Genomic DNA, 22,670 nt, shown 5'->3' on the forward strand with positions numbered 1-22,670 from the left:
AAAGGCCAGATATATACAAATCTGAAGGCCTGGAGTAGAGCATTAAACTCAAAGGGCATTTTTTATCTTGTGACAGATCCTCCTAAAAGATGGAACTGGTATTGCAAGCAGTGTATAGTGGGAAACCAGTCTACCAGACAAGTTCATCGTGGATGAAGACCTCTTTAGCTTCAGTTGGGGAGTTTTGGGGGGATGGATGAGAACACTAAACATGACTTGTAAGAAGGTATGTATTGCTCTTGAATTTCAGTGGGATTGGCTTGCAAAGTTACATATGTTAAAAACAGATGATAATCCCTTATTGAGAAGTTCCCCCATATGCTGTTCTCATTTTGAGGATAAAAAGAATGCATATATGTATGGCGGCCATGCCGCCTGTCATGCAGCCATTCTCCTGTCCACCCTACAGGTGATGATCTTGTACAGGGCAGCTTCTCGGTCGCACAGCTCAATGCCTGCACTACATGTGCTCCCCTACAGGTGGTGCTGTGGTGCTAAATAGCTTCAGGTGGGCTCAGTGGGTCCTGCAAGGCCTGAGCAGTGTATGTGCTATGTCAGAAATTAGTAATAATATTTACTACCATAGAATGATCCTGAATCTCATTACCAGCTTCTGACATAGCAGGACTCCTAAACATTCATACCCTGGCCTTGCAAGGTACTGTTTTGGATGTACACCTCCCATGAGAATGATGTCATACCCATGTGCAGGGATATAAAATAAATTAGATTCAGGATGGTGGATACTATCTGTTACACTGCCCCAAACATTCTGGAATCTGGTTCAAGGTGTTAGTGTAGTTCAGTGTCATGCACACCAAAGTGTGGCATATTATTACAAAAGAACATAAATACCCAGTATTAATTACTTGGCTGTCCCCAGAAGTGCCTGCAGATCAAAAATATACTCCAGTTTATTAATAATTTTATATCATTTCAGCAACTGCGTATCAAGATTTGCCCTTACTATTTAAAATTATACACCACTTCAAAAATAGCTGTGAAGAAACAAAAACTGTTTGGCTAAACTGATTCTGTTTAGTAGGTAAAGACTACAACTACTGCCACAAAACTATCCATTCTTTACACAGATTCTCCAAACTGAATATGCTACAGTGAAATGAACATGGATAAGTTCAAAATAAATACTGAACAACAAAAAATAATATTAACAATCATAACAATAATAATCACTGTATCAGGAGATTAAATCCATAATAATCTTTATTAACAACTTTCCTTAAACATAAGTAAAAACATAAGCTATATTTGAGAGAAACAAACACACATGCACACGCACTTGTGCGCATGTGCACACACACACACACGCACACACGCACACACGCACACACGCACACACGCACACACACGCACACACGCACACACACACACACGGTCTTCTTGAAAAGACATGTTGCAGATGGCACAAACTGTGTTTTCCTCAATGTAATGCAATGTATTTATTTATGTGATAAGGAATTAATATACAGGAACCAATTTCAGCCAGCAAATGGCAAAAGCAATACAAAATGTATTGTAGCACAATATATTACAATATTGAATACTGAAAAGAGAGATAGAAAAGGAGACCATAACAACTTCATAAGTTTACAAGGTCAACCAAACAACAGTAAATGTAATGAACATCACACAAAAAATACAATAACATGTAAATTTGTCCTGGGCAAGGTGCAAATCAAGTAGTGGAAATGGCTATATACAATATTTACAAGTGCAATCAGAAACCTGACCAACTGAATTACATTTGTTCATGCCTAAAGACTGGAAGCATGTTTATTTGTGTAGAGCGGTTAAAACAGACGAATGAAGGAAAGGGCTTTTAAGTGATTTGTGGTTCATTAAGCACATTACACCAAATGGATTCACACTGAAAAATGTTCTACCTGCCCTTAAAGTTTTATGTAGAAATTAACTATATTAATTAAAACGGGGTGGGGGGGGCATTGTATGAATCCTCTGGAAGGATGATGTGGGGCACCCTGCCTCAACATGTAAACATTTTTGATAGCCTATTTGACTAGATGGGCATAATGAACCATGTATTGCTTGAAAATGTCTCAATTAGATGTACCCTAACTACAAGTATGCAATCTTATGTATGTATGAGCAATACACTCAGCAGACTAAATCATTTCACTGTAAGGAAATATTTAAGTGAGAAGTATTTATTCAAAGAACTTGATAAAAAAAGTACAAAACATATGTTATAAACAATTATATTGTACAATATCCATAATTACCTCCTGAGCAAATCCTAGCAAACTTTGCACACGTGGACTTTGTGCTAATTGGCTCTATGCTATTTAGGGGTAAATCTGGTTTCACCATTGGTTGACTGAAAACTATCCATATACTAACCAGTGAAAAACTGTCTAATATGTTAAATTTTAATTCTTAGGAGTTTCTAAAAGCTACTGCATAATTAATATTTAGAAAAGGCGATGATAAAATAAAACATGCAGAAGCCCTGTTACAAACCAATAAGGCTGTCTGTAATAAAAATGTCATTAGAGAGCTATTGTTTTGTAAAACTGTTCTGAAAGATTTAGGTAGATAGAATAACTGCTCCCTTGACAGGGTGCTCAGTAACAATAAGGCAATGTTGATTAGTGACTGCAGTACAGGCTGCCAGCTCCTGGATTTCTGCCGGCTGTGTCACAGTGCAGTGACAAGTGAGCTCACATGTTCAAGCAGATGGTGAGATGACAAGATCATCTACATCTGCTTTGATCTTTGAGAACAATTACAACCAACACAAGATAGAAAAGCTTAGTAGGTGATGAGCACTGATATAGATCTTTCCAAAAATTCTAGCTGAACAAGTAAACCTCTTACTGTCATTGCATTCTTTCACAAGAATACTTTATGTAGTCCTAACAGGGACAGAGTCAGACAGCTCCCCATACAGCTACAGACCAGAAGATGCATGTTGGCAGCTTCTATGCAATCACTTTGAACAATGTTGTATTGTAAGAACAGTCACTCTAAAAAAAGACACCCAATAGCTTTTGTCTTTTCAGTTGTGCTATTTTAAACTGCAATGTTGAGTGAAAAAGCCCTGAGCAGGTACTCTTCGTGTCTTCTTGAGTGCAATTAATGCTGTTATTCGTAGAAGCCAGTTAGACTATACGTAATGGAAATAGTAGAGCCAGACCTGCCTTGCATAAATTCTTTTGTTAACGTGATCAGACAGTTTGCAAGGTTTCTCAGAGTCTGTGTTGTAGTGCTGATACTAGGGACTGGTCATCTTATGGTAATCTCTAGGTATGTAGTAAACCTGCAGTACAAAGGAATACAGAATGGGCCACTACAGGCAGATACGCTTATTCCTGTTTGACTAAAAATGTTGTTCTTTAGCAGTGTCCTTTTCTGTAGGGGATTCTGTCTCCCACAACCTCCGTACATTGGAGAATCTCCATGTGCCCCATTCTATAGCTAACTCCAAGTTCACCAAATGTTAAATAAAGTTATAATACAAAACTTCTGCAAGCTCTGTTTGCCTTTCTAATGCTTAGTGAACAAGCTTTGAGATATCCATTGGAGACCAGATGAATAATTCTCAGTAAAATATACTTACCTGGATTCTTAAAATGGCTTCAGTAACTCTGTTAGCATCTTAACAGTGCCATATTAGTCATACTAATGACAGAAGACAGATTCCTAGCACTGAGACGTTTTCAAGTTTCATGAGGGAGCCATATTAATGCTGGCAGTAGGGGAAAGGCAGTCTCCGGACTTAAAGTGCTTTTATAACAGACAAAAAGAAAAAGTAATGTTTACTCTCTTCTTCCCTAAAAGGCAATGCAGTTGTGTTACCGAAAACAAGTATTTTGGAAAAATATACAGGTTATATTGTTAGCTGGATGGGGAGCTGTCTGACTCTCTCTCTGTTAGGACTACATAAAATATTCTTATGAAAGAATACAATGACAGTAAGAGGTTTATGTGACATTTTAGATATACTTAAAGGGAAACTAATAAAATAGGCAGTATTTATGCAGAACTACCAGTACCAGTACAAAAAAGATATGAGACACTGCTAGACACAACAATGAAGGTAGAACAACTACAGAAAGGCAGCAAAAATAAAAAGTCAGTCACCTCAGTGTAATTGTGGCACCTTGAAAAAAGCAGATACTAAGTAATATAGTTTGTCAGGGTATGTAAAAATGTGAATTTTCAATGTATAAAGTGATGCCTACAATACTAGCCAGATAATCCTCCACGCAGGTTACCTGATGTTTCTGTACGGCTATGCTACACTATGAATACTGAATACATGCTACTAGCTTTAATGGTTACACAAGAAATCACAGGATCGTTTTTACTAATTAAGCTCTTTTTACTTATTCCTCATTTAGGATGCTTTTCAGCTAAAACACAGGTCAAAGAAATAAGGATAAAACATATTAGGATCTTTCAGAACCATTAATGAACCAGCAAATCTCTAAGGGAGAAACCTAGGATAATAAGAAAACATGCATCTTTTAATAGATACTATGTGCAATCGTCAGGATTGAACTCTAAACCCTGGACCATTTTTGCAGCAGCAAAGATCGCAGTGCCAATGTTCTGACAACTTTTGCTGTAACACCACTGCTGACATCTTTTAAAATACATTATTCAGCTAAATAATAAATGCAATATCAACCTTGTGACTATAAATAAATCTGAAGCCCCTAACATTTAATAAGATGGCAAATTAAACATAAGCCAAATAATTAATAATATTATCAGTATAATTATTGGGACTTCCAAAACATAATATGTACATTGATAATTATTACCTTACAAAGTTTAGGGGCAATGTTTCCTTCCCATCCTTATAAAAGTGTAGGATATGAAGAAATGATTCCTCCAATGGAAGACATATATGCTACAAATGTACATTGGAGTGCAATATAAATGTCTCATTTGCAGGTTACATTGGTCCCTTATTCTCTGCTCTTACTACTATTACCACTACTACCATGCTATAGACCAGGGTAGGGTACATTTCTTCAGAGAAGACACTGATCTGAGTTTTACCCATAGCATTCTTACAGATATTGGGAATATGCTTTTTAGTTATCCTCCACAGTGACTTACAACAGTGCAACAGACGTTGAAACATGTTTAACAAGTGAATATACCATGCCAGTTGTTAAAATAGGAATAGGAATTAAATATGTCCAGTTGCTGATAGATACTTTGTAATCTCTTGGCTTACTGCAAAAGCTGTGACTTGCAGATTCATTTTTAATTAAGTGATCACTACAATCTGGTACAAAGGATTGTCCAGATAAAATCACTTTAGCTAGCAGATCTAGGGGACTCTCTGTCTGATAGCCTCCCTGTGGGAGGAATAAAGACACCTTGTTGAAGTTTCAAGTAGTTTATATGGGTAAGTACGTAGATGGACGAGTGTTCTTGTTACTTAACATAACATACCCTTAAGGTTTGCTAGATATTTCCCTCTGTATAAGAAGAAATGGAACTCCCCGATATATGAATAAATAGACATATAGCTATCCTGACCAAAACAAATGATGTATTATGTCATTCTTTTGTGAGGGATTATTCTAATTTTTCCTTCTTCTGCAGAAATAGTTGCTTAGCTCAGTAACATTTGCTTGATTCAGGCCCAAATAGTTAATTATGCCATTACTGGGACAACTAGTTATGTTAGGAATGTCTAAAAATGAAATCTCTTATTTTGTTTTTATGCACTGTGATGTATATTGCTGAAAATGGACATAGTAAGGCATTTGCCTGGCAGGCTACAGTGTGTATTTTTCTTGAAATAATGTATTTATTTTCAACAATGAGATGTGCTGACATTTAAAATAAAAACCTTGACTCATTTACTGTGCTTTTATTTTATTAAGTTATATATTTTAGTTTGTTTGGCTAATGTATTTTACTTTATTTTTATTTAATTATTTTTTGCCATACCCTGTGATATTAAAAGTTTTACTTTTGGGTTCTGAAAAGTTAAGCTTTCCAGAAGCAACCAGTATTTGTGGTGTGTGTGTGTGTGTGTGTGTGTGTGTGTGTGTGTGTGTGTGTGTGTGTGTGTGTGTGTGTGTATGTTTGGTGGGTAGCCTTGAAGGGAAGAGGGTACAGTCTTGGAGATCTTGTAGAATTTTACTCTGCTGCATGCAAAGACTAAAACAATATAAATGATGACCACTGGCTGAAAAGAAGAATTATGGATAAAAAACATGAATCATGCAGCTGTTGGGGAAAAAAAGTATTGCATCAGCTCCTGCAATCCTGTACTTATTTCAAGTTAGAAGGCAAAATGTGTTAAAAAAGTTGTCAATTATTTTTATCTTTAACTTGGAAGGAAAACAATGTGAATGATTTGCTGCAAGTTACACTGTGTATATGTCGTAGATCATGCAACTGAAATAATCAGATGTGTAGCTTTACTGTACTGGTCTCATTAACTGCCTGCATTGCAGAAACAGTTTAATTTGGATTTTTCCACTGTATGGCTATCCCATTTCCCCTAGAATGAGCTCAGCCAGGTGGAGATCATGAATGCATAAGAATGATGTAAGGAAATTAACTATGATGGGGTACACCTGCTGCATAACCACAAAATAATCTGTATAGACAAAAAAAATCTGAACCTATGAAATACTATCAGTTCACTATCAAGCTGTTCCATGACTTTCAGGATGAATGAAGGGTACAACCAGAAGACCAGCAAATGCTGAAAACAAGTGAAATGTGCAGACCATAAGTCATGGTCCTGTTCATTAATGACCCGTGCAAAGTCCATGGCACATGGATAGGAATTACATGGCTTGCACCAATGTTTTGAATTACTGCATACATACAATTAAACACATTTATATTAAATATAAACATTTATATTTAAAAACTAACACAGATAACGAAAGTAAATGTTTCAGAATGTTGACACAGCTTTCATTATGTAAATTAAAATTTTGTAGCTAAAAAAAGGTCTAGTGCAAGGTTAATGCTTATAATGAAGTAAGAAATCATTATAGAAGGATGAAGTCTGCTCAGAGTACAGCTCCACTTTGAGGCTCAGTCTCTTGGAGATTTAATTTTTATTATATATTTCTGCATGAGCTTTTTGACAGCTGATCTTAAATGGCTCTGGACCTACAAACAAGAGGAGCTGGGCTAGGAAGTCATTCCAGAGACACACATCCTATTGAATAATATGGCAGCCCTGTAGATCTTCACGCACAACTTTCCAATGAAGATCTGAAATCTTTTGGATGAGTTACTATGTAACAGTTTTGAAAAACTAGCAACCCTGGTCATGGAATGAGGAAAGTATGGTTCTTTTCCTGAACCCAAGGCACCTGAACTTATGCCATTTAGTGTACATAATGCTTTCTTTCAATGAAACTCTTTCCCATCACCTCTGGACTAAACTGATAGGTCAACTTCTTTTTAACCTTTTTGACCTCTCCTGTCTTGCCGTAATTTCTCAGGGCTCGGGCCATCTTCTGATAGGTCATCTTCTTGCGATTCCCTTTCTGTATGCCCCAACGGTGAGCCAGCACCTCTTTGTGTTTGGAGGAGAACTGAAAAGTTCCTTTGTCTTTGTCTACCCACCAGATGCTGTCCTTCATATCTCCACTCCGTAGCAAGTCTAGGAGAAATTGATAGAGACGGATCTTCTTTTTACTCCCTAGGGAAAGGATAAACAAACCATCAGTGCACAGAACATACAGCTGAGCCAATGGAACACGAGTTAGATTAATGACATCATGTACCTCCAAACAGAATAGATAGCAGCTGTTCATAAAGAAATTATTGTGGAAGCAAATGTATGTCTGGTTAGCTACCTTGCTTGGGAGGTTTTACCCAGCAACTTAATATAAGAAATGACACATTCTATAATTATACAAAGAAATGCACAGCCTTTGATGAGGGACAAGGATATCTTGGCCCACCTGGTATGCTTCTGTTTTTACATTTTGCCTAGTCAATGTGTTTTTGAAGATGCAATCTCCACAAATGCATACACTACCTGCCTAGACTCTGCTTTCCTCCTAATGGCAATAGGTTGATCCATTTTCATGTTAATATCTCAAAAGATCTTTTTACAAGCATCTCACACTGTTTACTAAATGAAACTCAAGCTAGCCTGAAGTTATCGGTCAGGAACCTTTCTGACTGGCTCACTCAGGTCTTTTCATGGTTGCCTTGTTTGTAGTACTTTGCCTTTTTTGAAAGGGATCTAAGCTGCAATGCTTTCCTTCTAATTCCTTTGCCTCATCACCAAATAACAAAGCCAAGAATACACCATCAGCAAATTTTATTAGCTAGAACTATAGAAAATGCAACGCTTTCGAGCAAAGCTCTTTCTCAATGCATAAAAAACACAGTCATAAAATTCCAATTTATAACAACATGTCTTCCTAAATGGACAATCTGAATAACATGAAATTTAAACTTGTGATCATAACCCATCATTTGCATAGGTTTAAATAATGCATTTGTTTCAATACCTCTCCGTATTTCTGACATATGCAAACAAAGACTCTGTTTTAACTTCAAGTTAGTTTTCCCTATATAAAAGCCATTATAGGCTACACAGTTCACAAAATATATAACATTTGCTTTTTCTGCAAGTAGCATAAACCTTAAATTCAAACATTTGTTTAGAAATAGGATGTTGAAGCATAAGATCTGTATTGATCTCATTACAGAAAATACAATTATAACAGGGGTGTGTACCTCCCATAGGGCTAGTTATAATCTTACTCCCAAAGCTTAGATCCCTATACCATATTAACTATTAAAATTCTTCTCCCCTTTGTGTGCAAACTTAGGTTTTTTACCTATTATATCTTTGATGTTGAGATTAGGTAACAGTATAGGCCAATTTCCATTTAGGAAGATGTAGGGGTGATATTAAGACATTAACGGAATTAGCAGAGTACAAATGGGTCAATTATTCTAGAGCAGATAGCAGTCCAGGGCTTAATTGTCAAAATAGTCTAAAACCTATGTTAAAATTTAGACATGATTGTTTAGAACTTGGGCTGTGGGTAAACTTGTTTGTAGTATGTTTTTTGCAACATTTATTATGATGTATATCTGTGACATAGTTATTTATATTTTTAATTAAGCATTATTTTAAAAATATAAATCATGTGACTTTTTTTTATTCATGATCTTCTTTTATTATGTGAATTTTAAATGAGTTTTGATAGGCAGGTTGTTTTTGTAAACTGGAATTTTATGACTGTGTTTTTTATGCATTGAGAAAGAACTTCGCTTGAAAGCTTTGTGTTTTCTATAGTTCGGTCTAATAAAATATGCTGATGGTATATTCCTGATTTTGTTATTTGGATATTTTCACTTAGTCCTGAGGAGTACTTTGGCTTCCAGATGTGGTTATTTGGTTACTCCTTTGCCTTATCACTGCATTTCCTGACATTGCTGTACACTTTGACCTATCTGTATAGGTATGTACTTTTACTTATCAGTTAACTGGGTAGAGAACAGTTTTCAGCCATGACTTGGACCCTGGACAGAATATCAAAGCTTTAAATCAATGAAATCATTAAAGTGATGTATAAGTAGTCAGTTACATTCGTTTGATGTAAACAAACACAAAGTGTAAGCAATAACTTTTGTAGAAATAAATCTAGTGAATAACACATTGCCAATACTACAATGATTAGAAAAGCTTGAAATGCAAGGTGATCAGTGCTATTGTGTTAAATAAAAATAAGATGAGGAGTAGAAATAGGACAATAAAAACGTGAGGAATTTAAAGTACAGGGTTAGACAGTTTGACCAACTAGTAAGAGATTAATTACTAACATATGACAGAAGACAGTGCTTGTTTGAATTTAATTTTGAGTGTTAGACTTTTCCTTTCAGATATGCCACAATGACATCCATTATGTTATGAAACAAAATGCATTGTCTATAACCTTGGCAACCCAGTATAGGGCAATATTATTTATTAATTTAGTTACTTAGTTCTTGGGTAGTTACTAAACATGTCCAGTCCAGGAGTCCACTGAGAAGCCTAGCCCAATGTCCTAATTGCTCCAATGTGCTGTCTGGTTAAGTGAATAGTTCAAGGTGAGGCAGCAGGCAAATGAAGGCTGAAGGAATCGAACCCTGTACCACAGGAAGCAGCTTGTTAATAACAAATTACCTTAATCTTCTGTACTAACTGCAAGATTTAACAGCTCATCACCTTAATTTCTTATCCTAACTGTCAGATTTGTTCGTTAGCTCCTCATTTATTGATTTATCATAGTATGTGTGCTGGTTATAGTAGACCAGTCATGATTCAGACCATTATGTGCTATGATTAAAAATATAACAGAATATGAATAGTAAAATATTTAATGTACACACCATAATAAAGGTACAGAAGATAATAACACTGACATTTCTAAGAATGAGTTTAATTCGAAGTAAGCTGCAGAAGAAATGCAATAACTTAATCAGAAGAATAACCTTAAAAGGTAGATGATGACAAGCAGTAACATATTGCTATTTTGTTCAGGTTGCTACATTTATTTATGATCAGCTGGGTTGAACTCTGATCCACACAGGCAATTTTTCAAGTTTAGCTCAGTTATAGAAGTCCGTATTGTACAATGCAGGTAGACAGTAAGAAAGGCAGTCATGTACACAAAAAAGAGAGAAGAGCATAAAATAAAGTTACCATGTTAAATGGCAGCAGAATCAGCACACTGATTAAACCACAACAGTTTCTTTACCCTTGATGGAACAGGCCAATGAACACCGGGTAGGGTTACAAAATGAAGAAACTACCCCTGGAAAAGGTTTAAAAAGTCTCATTGTGTGAAAGGTAGAAAAAGATGTATAAATGCTAGAAACCTTTTTAAGAGGCTTCTGATTGCTACTAGAAGAGAATATGAGAAAAAAATTGGCAATATGCACAGCAGATAAAAGCCTTTTTTAAGCTCATTAGACAGCATAAGAATCAGCCTTATGCTAGATGGAATCAAAAAGTAGGAGTCTGTCCGGTTATTGACCCTAATCTAATTTTTATTTGGACAAATGTACATAGTATCCTGGTAGGAGGAGTGGAGCGGCTTCAGATTGTTACCTTAGATAATACCTGCCCATTAATAACCAAAGCAACTATGGACATGGCACAAAAGGTGATAGAACTACACACAGCCACCAGCCGAGATGGACTATCTGGATATTTTTTAACAAATATTATACAGTTCATTATCCCATGCCTGCACTGCCGTTTTCAGGAATCCTTGTTTCTCCAGTTTGAAAAAAAGGCCACTGTAATTCCATTATTTAAAGTGGTAGATGCATCATCAGTGGCTAATTGCATGCCTATAATTTTAACCTGCATCTTGGGCAAATGGTTTTGAGAGGGTGTTAGTAGATTTAATAACTGAAACACTAATCTCTAGTCATGTAGCAGGCTGGTCATGTCTTCCAAATCTTCTTGGCTTTTATCAATCAGTTTGGGAGGCATTAGATGCTAGTTTGCCTGCTGATGTCATGTGTCTTTCTTTAGCAAGAGCTTTTGATGCTTTTCAATACAATGAAATAATATGATTAATGCAGGAGAAGAACATAAACAGTTATGTAATTAGATGGATGGGTAAATGGTTACATGAAAGACAGTGTAAAGTAAGAACTGGACTTTTATTTTCTGAATCTTAGGAGCTCATTACAGCTGTCCCACAGGGGTTTGTTCTGGGATTGCTGCTTCTTTACAATTTTATGTTCATTTTTCCCCAATCCAAGAATATACCAATATGCGAGTATGCAAGTGATATAAAAAGTGGTTGTATAATAACTTCAATAGATGACCGGTGTAATATGCAAATTTACCTGGGTAGCTAGGTGTTGTGGAAATTATCAAGCAATGAGGCTTTTAATGTGAAAAAAAATCAAGGTGATTCACTTTTCCTGCTCTAACAGGGAATATCCCTATGCCATTAATGATACTATCTTGCAATAAGTTGGCACTGTTAAGCATCTAGGCCTGAAAAATTGATAAGCAGTTAAGCTTTGAACCTCAAGGGAAGTAATTAGGAGATTAGGAATATCTTATGTACACGTTAGACCCAATATGGAATATGGTGCATCCACCTATAGTTATATATTTTTGGGTGTCTGGCACCCAATCAAAGGACAGCACACTGACACCTGTCTAGTCAACACCATTTGGTTGACGCAAACAGATGGTCAACAGGTGTGTGATGTCAACAATCCCCAGATAGGGGAATATTCCATTTCCCTGGCAATCTCAGAGTTAGTATATATAATTAGCAGGGGTTTGGGGGGTGGCTCAGCCCACTGCATTGGAGGTGCAGGGGGGCTTGGGCCACCTGCAAAAACACTTGCTGTTAGTTTATTTTACTATAGAGTAATCCCTGAAGCATGCATAGAATGTGTTAACATTTGTGAATTTGATGTTATGACATCGATCTCCTGGGTGTCAGCATACTGTCCATTCGATCGGGTGCTTGACACCCATATATATATATATATATATATATATATATATATATATATATATATATATATATATATATGTATATATATATATATATATATATATATATATATATATATATATATATATATATATATATGTGTGTGTGTGTATATATATATATATATATATATATATATATATATATATATATATATATTTTTATATATATATATATATATATATATATATATATATATATATATATTTATATATATATATATATAAATCTACATATATATATATATATATATATATATATATATGTGTATACACACACACACACACACACACACACACACACACACACACACACACACACACACATATAACACACACACACACACACACACACACACACACACACACACACACACACACACACACACACACACACACACACACACATATATATTAATATATATATATATAATATATATATATATATATATATATATATATATATTATATATATATATATATTCAGCAAAATTTTTGACTTAAAGAAAACAGTATTAGCAGCAAAACATAAAGGATACACTTTCTTCTTTGTAAAAAAAAAACTTAATTGATAGATGGATAAAAATTGATGTGCAGATGGATAGCCAGATCAATCAGATATGCTAAATCAAATCAAGTATTTATACTTATTAATTACTTCTTTCATCTAAATCGAAGAATTAAAATTAAATTAATTAAGTAAATTGATCCATCAATTAACACAAAACTCTCACAGCTGACTTCCTCCGAATGAATCTTGTCATTCCAATCTTGTATACATCACTCTGTTTTATGTATAATTATTATATCAACGAATATAATTTATATCAATAAAAATAATTTTTAACTGTTCTAAAAAAACATTATTTTTCAGTCTCTTACAGTATTAACATTTCATATACATCATTAAAAAAAAAAATCATTTTAATCTTAAAAAAATAAAAAATAAAAAATAAAAAAAAAAAGTTAAAACCTATGCATTTCCTCCTCATATAACATTAACTTCTATAAAAAAATCAAACTATATACTGCTCTCATGTAAAAACAAACTCTCTCTACACACACCAAACCAACATATACTAGGGAGACAACTTAATCTAATACTTCAAATATTGATGCACTATCTAAAAAAAAATGAAATGAATTTCTATTTAAATTCACTATTAAGTTGAGTTCTCTTGCACATTATATTGATGCATCTTCTCAAAAACCATCTTATTTCAACATTGATAATGGGCTCTTAACCTCTGTCTACTTTTATTATAACTGTCTATTCTCTCTCTACTTCATCTACTTGTATTGTAACAAATCCCTATCCATGTACGATTGTATAAAATAAAAAAAAAATATATATTATAATAAAGCCAAAATATAAACCATATATATATATGGTATATGTTGTTCTATTTAATTTTATATAGCAATTATTGTATTTTATATTATATATTTTCTATATATTCTAAATAAACAACTATATTTTTTCTAAAACTATTTTCTGTTTTCTATATATTCTAAAATAAATTGCAAATCTATATATAATAATATATATAAATAGAAATAAATAAAAGATATATATCAAAGATCATATCATATATATTGATATCTAGGGCTCATCATATATATCCAGAATATTTTCAATATATATATAATAAAATCCTTGTATATATTATGTATGTTTATTTCAATGTTGTTAAATATAATATTGTAAAATAAATCATTATAACATACACACACACACACAGACACACACACACACACACATACACACAGATATATATATATATATATACATTTACTTCCTTATATATTTAACCTTTTAGCCTAGGTATCACTGGTTCATGCATGAAATCATGCACACATAGTAAACCATATATATATATATATATATATATATATATATATATAATTCACTATAACTATATAGTTGACTTGAGAGAGGATTCAGTGATTTCTTCATATCTAAATTACAATATCTATTCTTAATATACCTTGTTGAATACATTTTGTAAAAGTCGTTTTCACAAGCTTTCACTAAGCATTCCCCTCAACAGGTTGTGAAAGCAGTAGAATTAGTGGCAAAAACAAAAACAAAACAACACACAACTAATGTTTATGTGGGGGGTAAGCCCCCTGCACCCCCCCATGTGGGGGGCTGTGCCCCCACACCCCCTACTTTTATATTCTCACTCCGAGATCGCATTACAGTGGGGAAAAGGGAATATTACCTTATCCCCACTATACTACGATCTCAGCAACAGCCATTCTCCCACGATTTCCCTTACTTTTCAGCATACTTCAGTGAAAGTGCTTTTTTGGTGAAAAGCACTTTCGCGAAAGTATGCCCGGCTGTTTCAGTTTTGGTGAAATGGCCGTTCGGGGAACAGTACGAGAGCCATATATATATATATATATATATATATATATATATATATATATATATATATATATATGTGTGAGTGTGTGTGTGTGTGTGTGTGTGTGTGTGTGTGTGTGTGTTTGTGTGCATAATGTGCACAGTTTGCTTAGCACTTCATATAATTTAGTATAAATTTTGTCTAAACTTCACCATATATTACTTTATCCATTTGGTTAAGCACTGCACATAAGTGAACTCTAGCATCCATTTGTCTTCTTATTCTGCTTATGCAGATACATATAACCATGTATAACTCTAGGGCATAGAGCAGGTGTGGTGCATTCACCTCAGGCCTCAGCAGAGGGGTGTATCTAGGAGTTTTCAAGATATACACTTTGGAACTATACTGTACCCCCCTCCCCCCCAGCAATGGTACAGGTAAGTCATACCTCAGCATGCTACAGTATCATGGTACACAGAGCCAAATTCCACCTCCTCATGACAGAAGGTGTAGGTTATGTACTGGTCTTTATTACCTAGTTTATAATCTCCTGAAGAAGATTTACTTTTTGGTTGTGCTACATTAACTCTTTGCCCACATCACACAAACTGACTTTTGGTCACAGTGCTGCTTTGCAGCAAACATCTGTAATAACAGCTGGCAGATGGCATGCAATGCAGTACTGAGACAAGTCTCTCTAATACCATTACTGCAGCCAGTCCTGCAGAGATCCACTCACATCAGTGCTGTTGGTCAGCATCCTCATTGCCAACATCATAGCCAGTCAGCGGTCAGTTCATGCAAATGCCAATATGCAGCATCAATGAGCATCAGTTCCACAACATGACAGCCAAACTCATAGAGGACCATTCACACCAGTAACATCCATTTTGTACATTCACATAAGTTGGGCCAGAACAAGGACAGTGTTGTCACACTCTACTGCAGTCAGAAACAACTACCATGACAAATTGTCAACTGCATTTTTCAGCAGTTAAAATAATCCAAGATAGCCCATTATAAGTACTGTACTCTTACAACCTACTTACTGACACAGTAACAACCTATCATAATAAAGTCTTACTGACTGACTGAGTTGGTTTACACACTGGAGATCTTTCATTTTTTTAACAAATATTTGCAAAACAAAATCATAGTTTGTCACTAAGTTACATCTCTTTGGAACAGGAAGTCCACCTTTATGACAGTTTGTCTCAATAAATAAACCAAATTCTCATATCTATATATGTTTGCAGATCAGTGTCATTAAATTGTTATATGTTTTACTGCAAATACATAGTCAATATTTATTATATGACATGAATCTAATATTTCACTTAAATGGAAGATCTAAATGCTTTGCAGATTCACAGAGTAATGAATGAACAACAAAGCTTAAATTTAAAGACAATGCTTAAGGCTATATGGATTCTCACATTCATCTGATGTGGATATCTCTATAATGCATGGTATACCTGAGCAGAAATACAAACTTCTGTAATTAAGAGCAATCATATTTATTTAAACACTGCTAGAAAGACAACTTACATTGGAAATCCCTGTTCATCACCACATCTTTAAAGCACTAAGAAACCATACAAAAAGAAACATTCATAATGACAAGAAACTGTTTTACTAAAAAGCCCAAAACAGCCACCACTCAAATCCGAAAAACTTTTGGCGAGCTAGCAACTCTATTCTTCACCCAAGTACCCCTCAAACTCCTAACCCCTACCCAAATAATACAGCCCGAGACACAGCCACCAATCTCAACCACTACTTCATAGATACAATCCAACAATTGCCCAACACTGGCCAAAATCCCAACATTACAATACCTCCCCAATCCCTCACTAATCATACCCTTTCCATCTTAAACCTATTCCAACCACCTACATAAAATCTCTGCTCAACAAAATAAAACCATGCTGCCCCTCAGCTGACAACCTACCACCCATCTTTCTCAAACTTGCTGCTGACTCCATGTTATTGTTGTTGTGTCTTAAGGCTTTTCCCGGTTATGGGTCGCCACAGTGGAACTCCGGTCCGCTAATGACTGGTAGTTGATTTTTACGTGCCAAGTTACCAGCCCTGAAACACAACCTTCAACGAAGGTACGCCCATTCATGCATGTCTCAACGCAGAAGACGCTCTAGCTGAGAATCGAACCGGACAGCGTCTTACTGGGAGGTAACAATGCTACGGCAGCACTCTATTCAATTTCTATACCTATGAACAGATCAATACAGGAATCCACAGTACCAGAAATCTGGAAATCTTTCTATGTAATACCCTTTCACAAAGGAGGCAACTCCACTGATCCTTCCAACTATAGACCTATAGATATACTCTCCCGTCTTTCAAAAATACTGGAAAAATGTATACATACTCAGCTTCTTAAATATCTGATCCAGAAAAAACTTCTGACACCCACACAACATGGTTTCTGCCCTAACTATAGTACAACTACTGCCCTCTTATCCTTTTCTCATACAATAGGTGAAGCTCGTGACAATAACAGACTTGTGTCAACTCTTTTCCCAGATCTGTCATAGGCCTTTGACACACTCCCCTCTCCCCTCCCACTCTAGGATGGTTTCCAGCTTTCTTTCAAATAGAATGCAAGCCATTCGATGCCACTCCTCCTGTTCCCCATTCTTACCTATTTACACAGGTGTTCCTCGGGGATCCATACTCGGACTTCTGCAATTTAATATCTTCACAAATGACCTACATACCTCTTGCCAGCTCTCCAATCTCATCCAGTATGCTCTACTCTCATCACTTCATCTGATAATATCTCTCAACTTCAGACTCTTACCCAAAACACTTTTCTTTATGTTGAAAGATGGCGCACTGATAACCAGCTTATTCTGAATCCCGAAAAACTAATCTTTTACTCTTTCTACCAAAATCTCTGTGATATCTCAGACCCACCTTTACCATCTCATCCTTAGATAATACTACTATTAAAGTAGAATCCCACACAAAACGTCTTGGAGTGATAATAGATGATCAGCTCAAATTTGACCTACATATCCAACAAGCTATCAAAAAAAAAAAAAAAGCTGGGGATTCTCTACAGGAACACAACATTTCTGACTTGTGAGTCTTGTCTCTCCTTGGCCCAAACTTATCTACTATCAAGCCTTCTCTATGCTGGCCCAGTTCTTACAAACCTACAAACCTCTTTAATTACTAAGATGGAGCAAACTTACAATAAGATTGCAAAATTTGCACAAATCTATTTAATACTTCTCACTACCTTATAGCATTAAAAATCTAAAATGGCTTGAGCTTCCACAACACGTGCAGCTATGACAACTTCAAATAACTTACTTCTTTCTCAACAAACCACTAGCCTGCCCTTCTCTAAGGAACTTGGTATCACACTATACCCCAACACGCCAACTCCGTAGCTCAGACCAACTTCTTCTCCAAACATATAAACCTAATAAAAATATCGGGAAAATACTTTACAACTACTCAGTATCGAATATTTGGAGCAAACTCCCTCTTAACAGAAGACATATTTCACACCCTAATAACTTTAAAAAAAGAACTAAAATATTTCCTAGCCAATTCCTGGTTATGCCCTTGCCTTGACCCAACTTAAACCTCAAGCCGTCTCTTTCTACTTCTTTCTGCCTGTTACACCCAGCTATACTGATTGCTCTGATCTAACTCTGATGGTATAATAAAACTTAGTAACCTATCTATCCCTGCTTTCTACTTTCTATGTTCTGCATTAACATCTTGTATTATTTTACTCTGTGTATTGAATTATGTACTCTGTATGTATTGACAAATTATCATTTGCTCTGTACTAACTCACTGTAAACCTCTGTATATTTGTTTATGTTTCTTTTATATTTTATATAGTTTGGTCCTTTTATATTTTATATTGTTTGTTCTTTCTTATTGCATACTGTTTAAGTAAATCTGGAGCTTTTCTCCTCGGGTCTCCATTGAAAATGGGTATCTGCTCAGTTGGACCGATCCGGTCAACAATTGTCAAGTAAATAAAATAAATAAACTGTCTACAGAATTCTGTAACCGCTAATGTCTAGAAGTGTTTAAAACAAAACTGAAATTCATTAGAGAAAAATGTTGACTCTAGTTTGGGTAGCCCATGCATTATAATCATCTACGCATCAGATAGGTCTGAGAAACCATTTACTGGATAAAGAAACATAGTCAGTGGCAGATTTTTTGTTTGTTTGTTTATCATGGCATAAATGTGTGCATTTTCTTGCTCTACCCTCTTGTGGGTAGTCTCCCATGGTTCTCAGCCTCGTGTTCTATGGCTGTAACCTGCTTAGCTGCATATATAAACAAAGAAAAAAACTTTTCTTAAAGAGCAGCTGGTTAAAAATAGACCGTAAAATTCTAATTTAAAGGATCCACATGAAATTTCATCACAATCTGTTATTCAAGTTGCTAATTTGGTGTTTTCTGGAAATACTGGGCATTTGATAGTTAGAATGTGCAACATTCAGCTGTGCAAGTCCCCAGTGCTTAATGTTAATAAAAATTGTTTATATAGATTTTACATACATACAAACATCTTCCAAAGTGTTGCCCCTGCATCTTTTAAAATGTACGCAGCTGCGTAGATTGCATATGTCTTCTGATGTCCGTACCTCAGCATACTGAAAACATTCAACATCTAAATAATAGATCCAATATTTTCACCATGTCTCAACTACATGAATATGTCCTTGACTACGTGTTGTGTGCATTATTATAAGCTATGGGAATTCCCATTGCAATATTGCTTTCCATACTAAACTTTGTAAAAGATAATATTCACACGCTGTCACTTCCTTACAGCTAATATTAATATATGTGCATATAATAATAATAGTAATAATAATAATAACCATAATAATGATGTACTGTGCATTATTAGTGAGCATTAGTGATGCATATATTCTAATGTTTGCTGTCTTCTTTATACTGATGAGTGTTCACGATCTGAAATATTATTATTTTATTATGCTTGTATTCTGCTATTTGTTGTATTTACTTGTTTATATTCAAATTATATCTGTTCTACTCATTGTATTTGGCTAATTATTGCGAGTCATGGCTGAAAAAGGTCCTTTGATCACCCAGTTAAAAAATGCATTAATAAACGAATAACTTTTGTTTTGCTTTTTGCATTAATTTTCTAATTCATAGCCATGTGGTATGGGTGTGTGTAATTCTGACAGCTGGGCAAAGAATTCCTATTTGAACTTCCCAAATCCTGTATGAAAACTATCAAATGCTACAGTATTACTGCAAATGCCAAAAAGAAACCCAAATGTTTTTCAGATGATTTTTACAGCATTTAATCTGGTAAGCACACTTACGTCATTAGCAGACTTGTGTATAACAATTTAGAATATGTGCACCTACATTTATATTTAATCAATGCTATTTTCAAGCAATAATTGTAAAATCACTTGATTCTCACATAATCTGAGATGATAAATCAATGGTATTATTGTTTTACATCAAGTTTAATTGCACTTGCACACTTTTATACAATGTCTATAGGGATTTGGAGTTAATGTTAACTTTGGAATTTGCATAATGAAAATAATAAATAAAGGCAATAAAAAAAAAGAATATGTGCAACCCCAATGAAGATAGAATGCAAATATTACACCTTTTCATTTCCCTGCAGTCAAAGAAATATTGGGGAAGCGGCTTGTTCTTCTGCAAAACCATTATTTTGGTGTATTATTGTGACATCTGAAGATGGCTAACTGTGTACTAATACACTGCAGGCAATGTTGTGCAGTTTCAAAGTGATGGGAATAGCAAGATGGTTTTGATGATTTGATTTGATTTCTAGCAGATGTCAAAGAAAACCACATGCCGGTAGTTGTTTTGTAGAGAAATGCATTGGTAAATGTATGCCTGCCACATCATATAATTGTCACACATTTAAACTTCAAATAATGTGCAGTGTGTGTGTGTGTGTGTGTGTGTGTGTGTGTGTGTGTGTGTGTGTGTGTGCGCGCGCGCATGTGTATGTATCTCTCTATCTGACCAACCCAATGAATTATTTCCCAAAACCACACCAAGCACAGCAAGGCATTTGTGATCGCAGAAGACAGATCCTACTCCAGCCTCTATGGTGTGAGCTGTGTCTGCATATGTGTTATAATTTGTTGCTAATGCCAAGGTTACCACATTTTAGTGTAACTTACATTTTTAACCATGCTAACTTCCTCTGAAAAACAGTATCTCTAACATGGAGACACATTTGTTTCAGTATCTTGGGTTGAAAAGCTTGTTTCTTCAATGGATTTTGTTTATATTCAACAATGCAACAGTAATTATTTCTGTGTGCGTGTGTGTGTGTGTGTGTGTGTGTGTGTGTGTGTGTGTGTGTGTGCGCGCGCGCATGTGTATGTATCTCTCTATCTGACCAACCCAATTAATTATTTCCCAAAACCACACCAAGCACAGCAAGGCATTTGTGATCGCAGAAGACAGATCCTACTCCAGCCTCTATGGTGTGAGCTGTGTCTGCATATGTGTTATAGTTTGTTGCTAATGCCAAGGTTACCACATTTTAGTGTAACTTACATTTTTAACCATGCTAACGTCCTCTGAAAAACAGTATCTCTAACATGGAGACACATTTGTTTCAGTATCTTGGGTTGAAAAGCTTGTTTCTTCAATTGATTTTGTTTATATTCAACAATGCAACAGTAATTATTTCTGTGTGCGTGTGTGTGTGTGTGTGTGTGTGTGTGTGTGTGTGTGTGTGTGTGTGTGTGTGTGTGTGTGAACATGCACATATATAAGGCTAATCTTACACAAACATTACATTATATATACATCATGTTTGCAAAGTTCTACATTATCAGTACATTTAATGCAGACTGAGAAAATATGTAGTTTTTATTATCACATTTGTGATGTGTACCAATACCTATAAATACTGCTATAGTTACATTTTCATACTTTATCTCTAGGTCTGACCAATTCCAATTGAAGTGTTTAGGGAAGAAGTTCTCAGGGGTTTCTTTGCAAAATATCTCACTATGTGACTTCAGTGTAAATGTCATACACCATCTTTTTGCTGTTTTCTGCAATATGTATGAAGATGGATAAAAACTTGATCTAAAATAAAAATTATAAATTGAAGTGCAAATATAACCATTATGCTGAAAAATAGCATTAATATTTTCCTTTTTTTGGATGATATGTTTGTCCTATCCTGTCCGCTTTTGATGGTACAACAAGATTACAACTACAATGTTTTTGCATGTGTGAAGCCATATATTACTTTATCTCTAGGCATGCCCAAAGCCATGTCTTAGCTGAATTGCTCATCACACATCTGCCTCGTTCCTGACTTTATTTCACATGCCTTATTGATGAAAGCCAGAGTTAATCAGTGAACAGTAGCCTTCAAGTCTTTGCATCAGGTGATAGCAAGCCTAACCTGGAACAAGGCAGACCATATGACACGCCTTTCTGTTCTACTCTGCTCTGTTCTGTTCTGTGCCTCATCTTAAAGGTGTTTATGTAGAACGAACCTTGCTCACCAAGCATGGATCCTGGATTAGGGTCTATAGCATCTGTCTCTCCATCTGATACTTCCAGTGGGGGGCTTCGCCTTTCCTGTTCATCATCGTCTGTACTTGGCTGTGATGGAGATGGATATGGCATACGCACATGCGGAATGTAGGCCACCTGTAAGAGAAGAAAAGCATTATTACTCCCTTTACAGGAGCAAGTGAAAGTCTATCATCTGCCTTCTTAATGCAGTGTGAAAAGCTATTAGAATCAGT

General features: G+C 35.3%; 1 protein-coding gene across 3 annotated transcripts in view; it reads right to left on the reverse strand.

Moving 5' to 3' along the window:
• Nucleotides 1-1,445: 1,445 nt before the first annotated feature.
• The window catches only part of SPI1 (Spi-1 proto-oncogene), a 272,584-nt gene continuing 251,359 nt past the window's right edge, over nt 1,446-22,670 (reverse strand). For 2 of the 3 annotated variants that reach the window (XM_044082899.1, XM_044082897.1), the window contains 2 exons: nt 22,416-22,572; nt 1,446-7,678 (listed from right to left, as the gene is read on the reverse strand). In XM_044082899.1, coding sequence (XP_043938834.1) covers nt 7,362-7,678; nt 22,416-22,572 — 474 coding nt within the window. In that variant the 3' untranslated portion in view covers nt 1,446-7,361. The remainder of the gene's footprint in view (nt 7,679-22,415; nt 22,573-22,670) is intronic. The other variant, XM_044082898.1, reaches the window with a different exon arrangement.

The sequence above is a fragment of the Protopterus annectens genome, chromosome 9.part0, assembly GCF_019279795.1.
Source record: "Protopterus annectens isolate FY-2018-M chromosome 9.part0, PAN1.0, whole genome shotgun sequence".
NCBI classification, from domain to species: Eukaryota; Metazoa; Chordata; order Ceratodontiformes; family Protopteridae; genus Protopterus; species Protopterus annectens.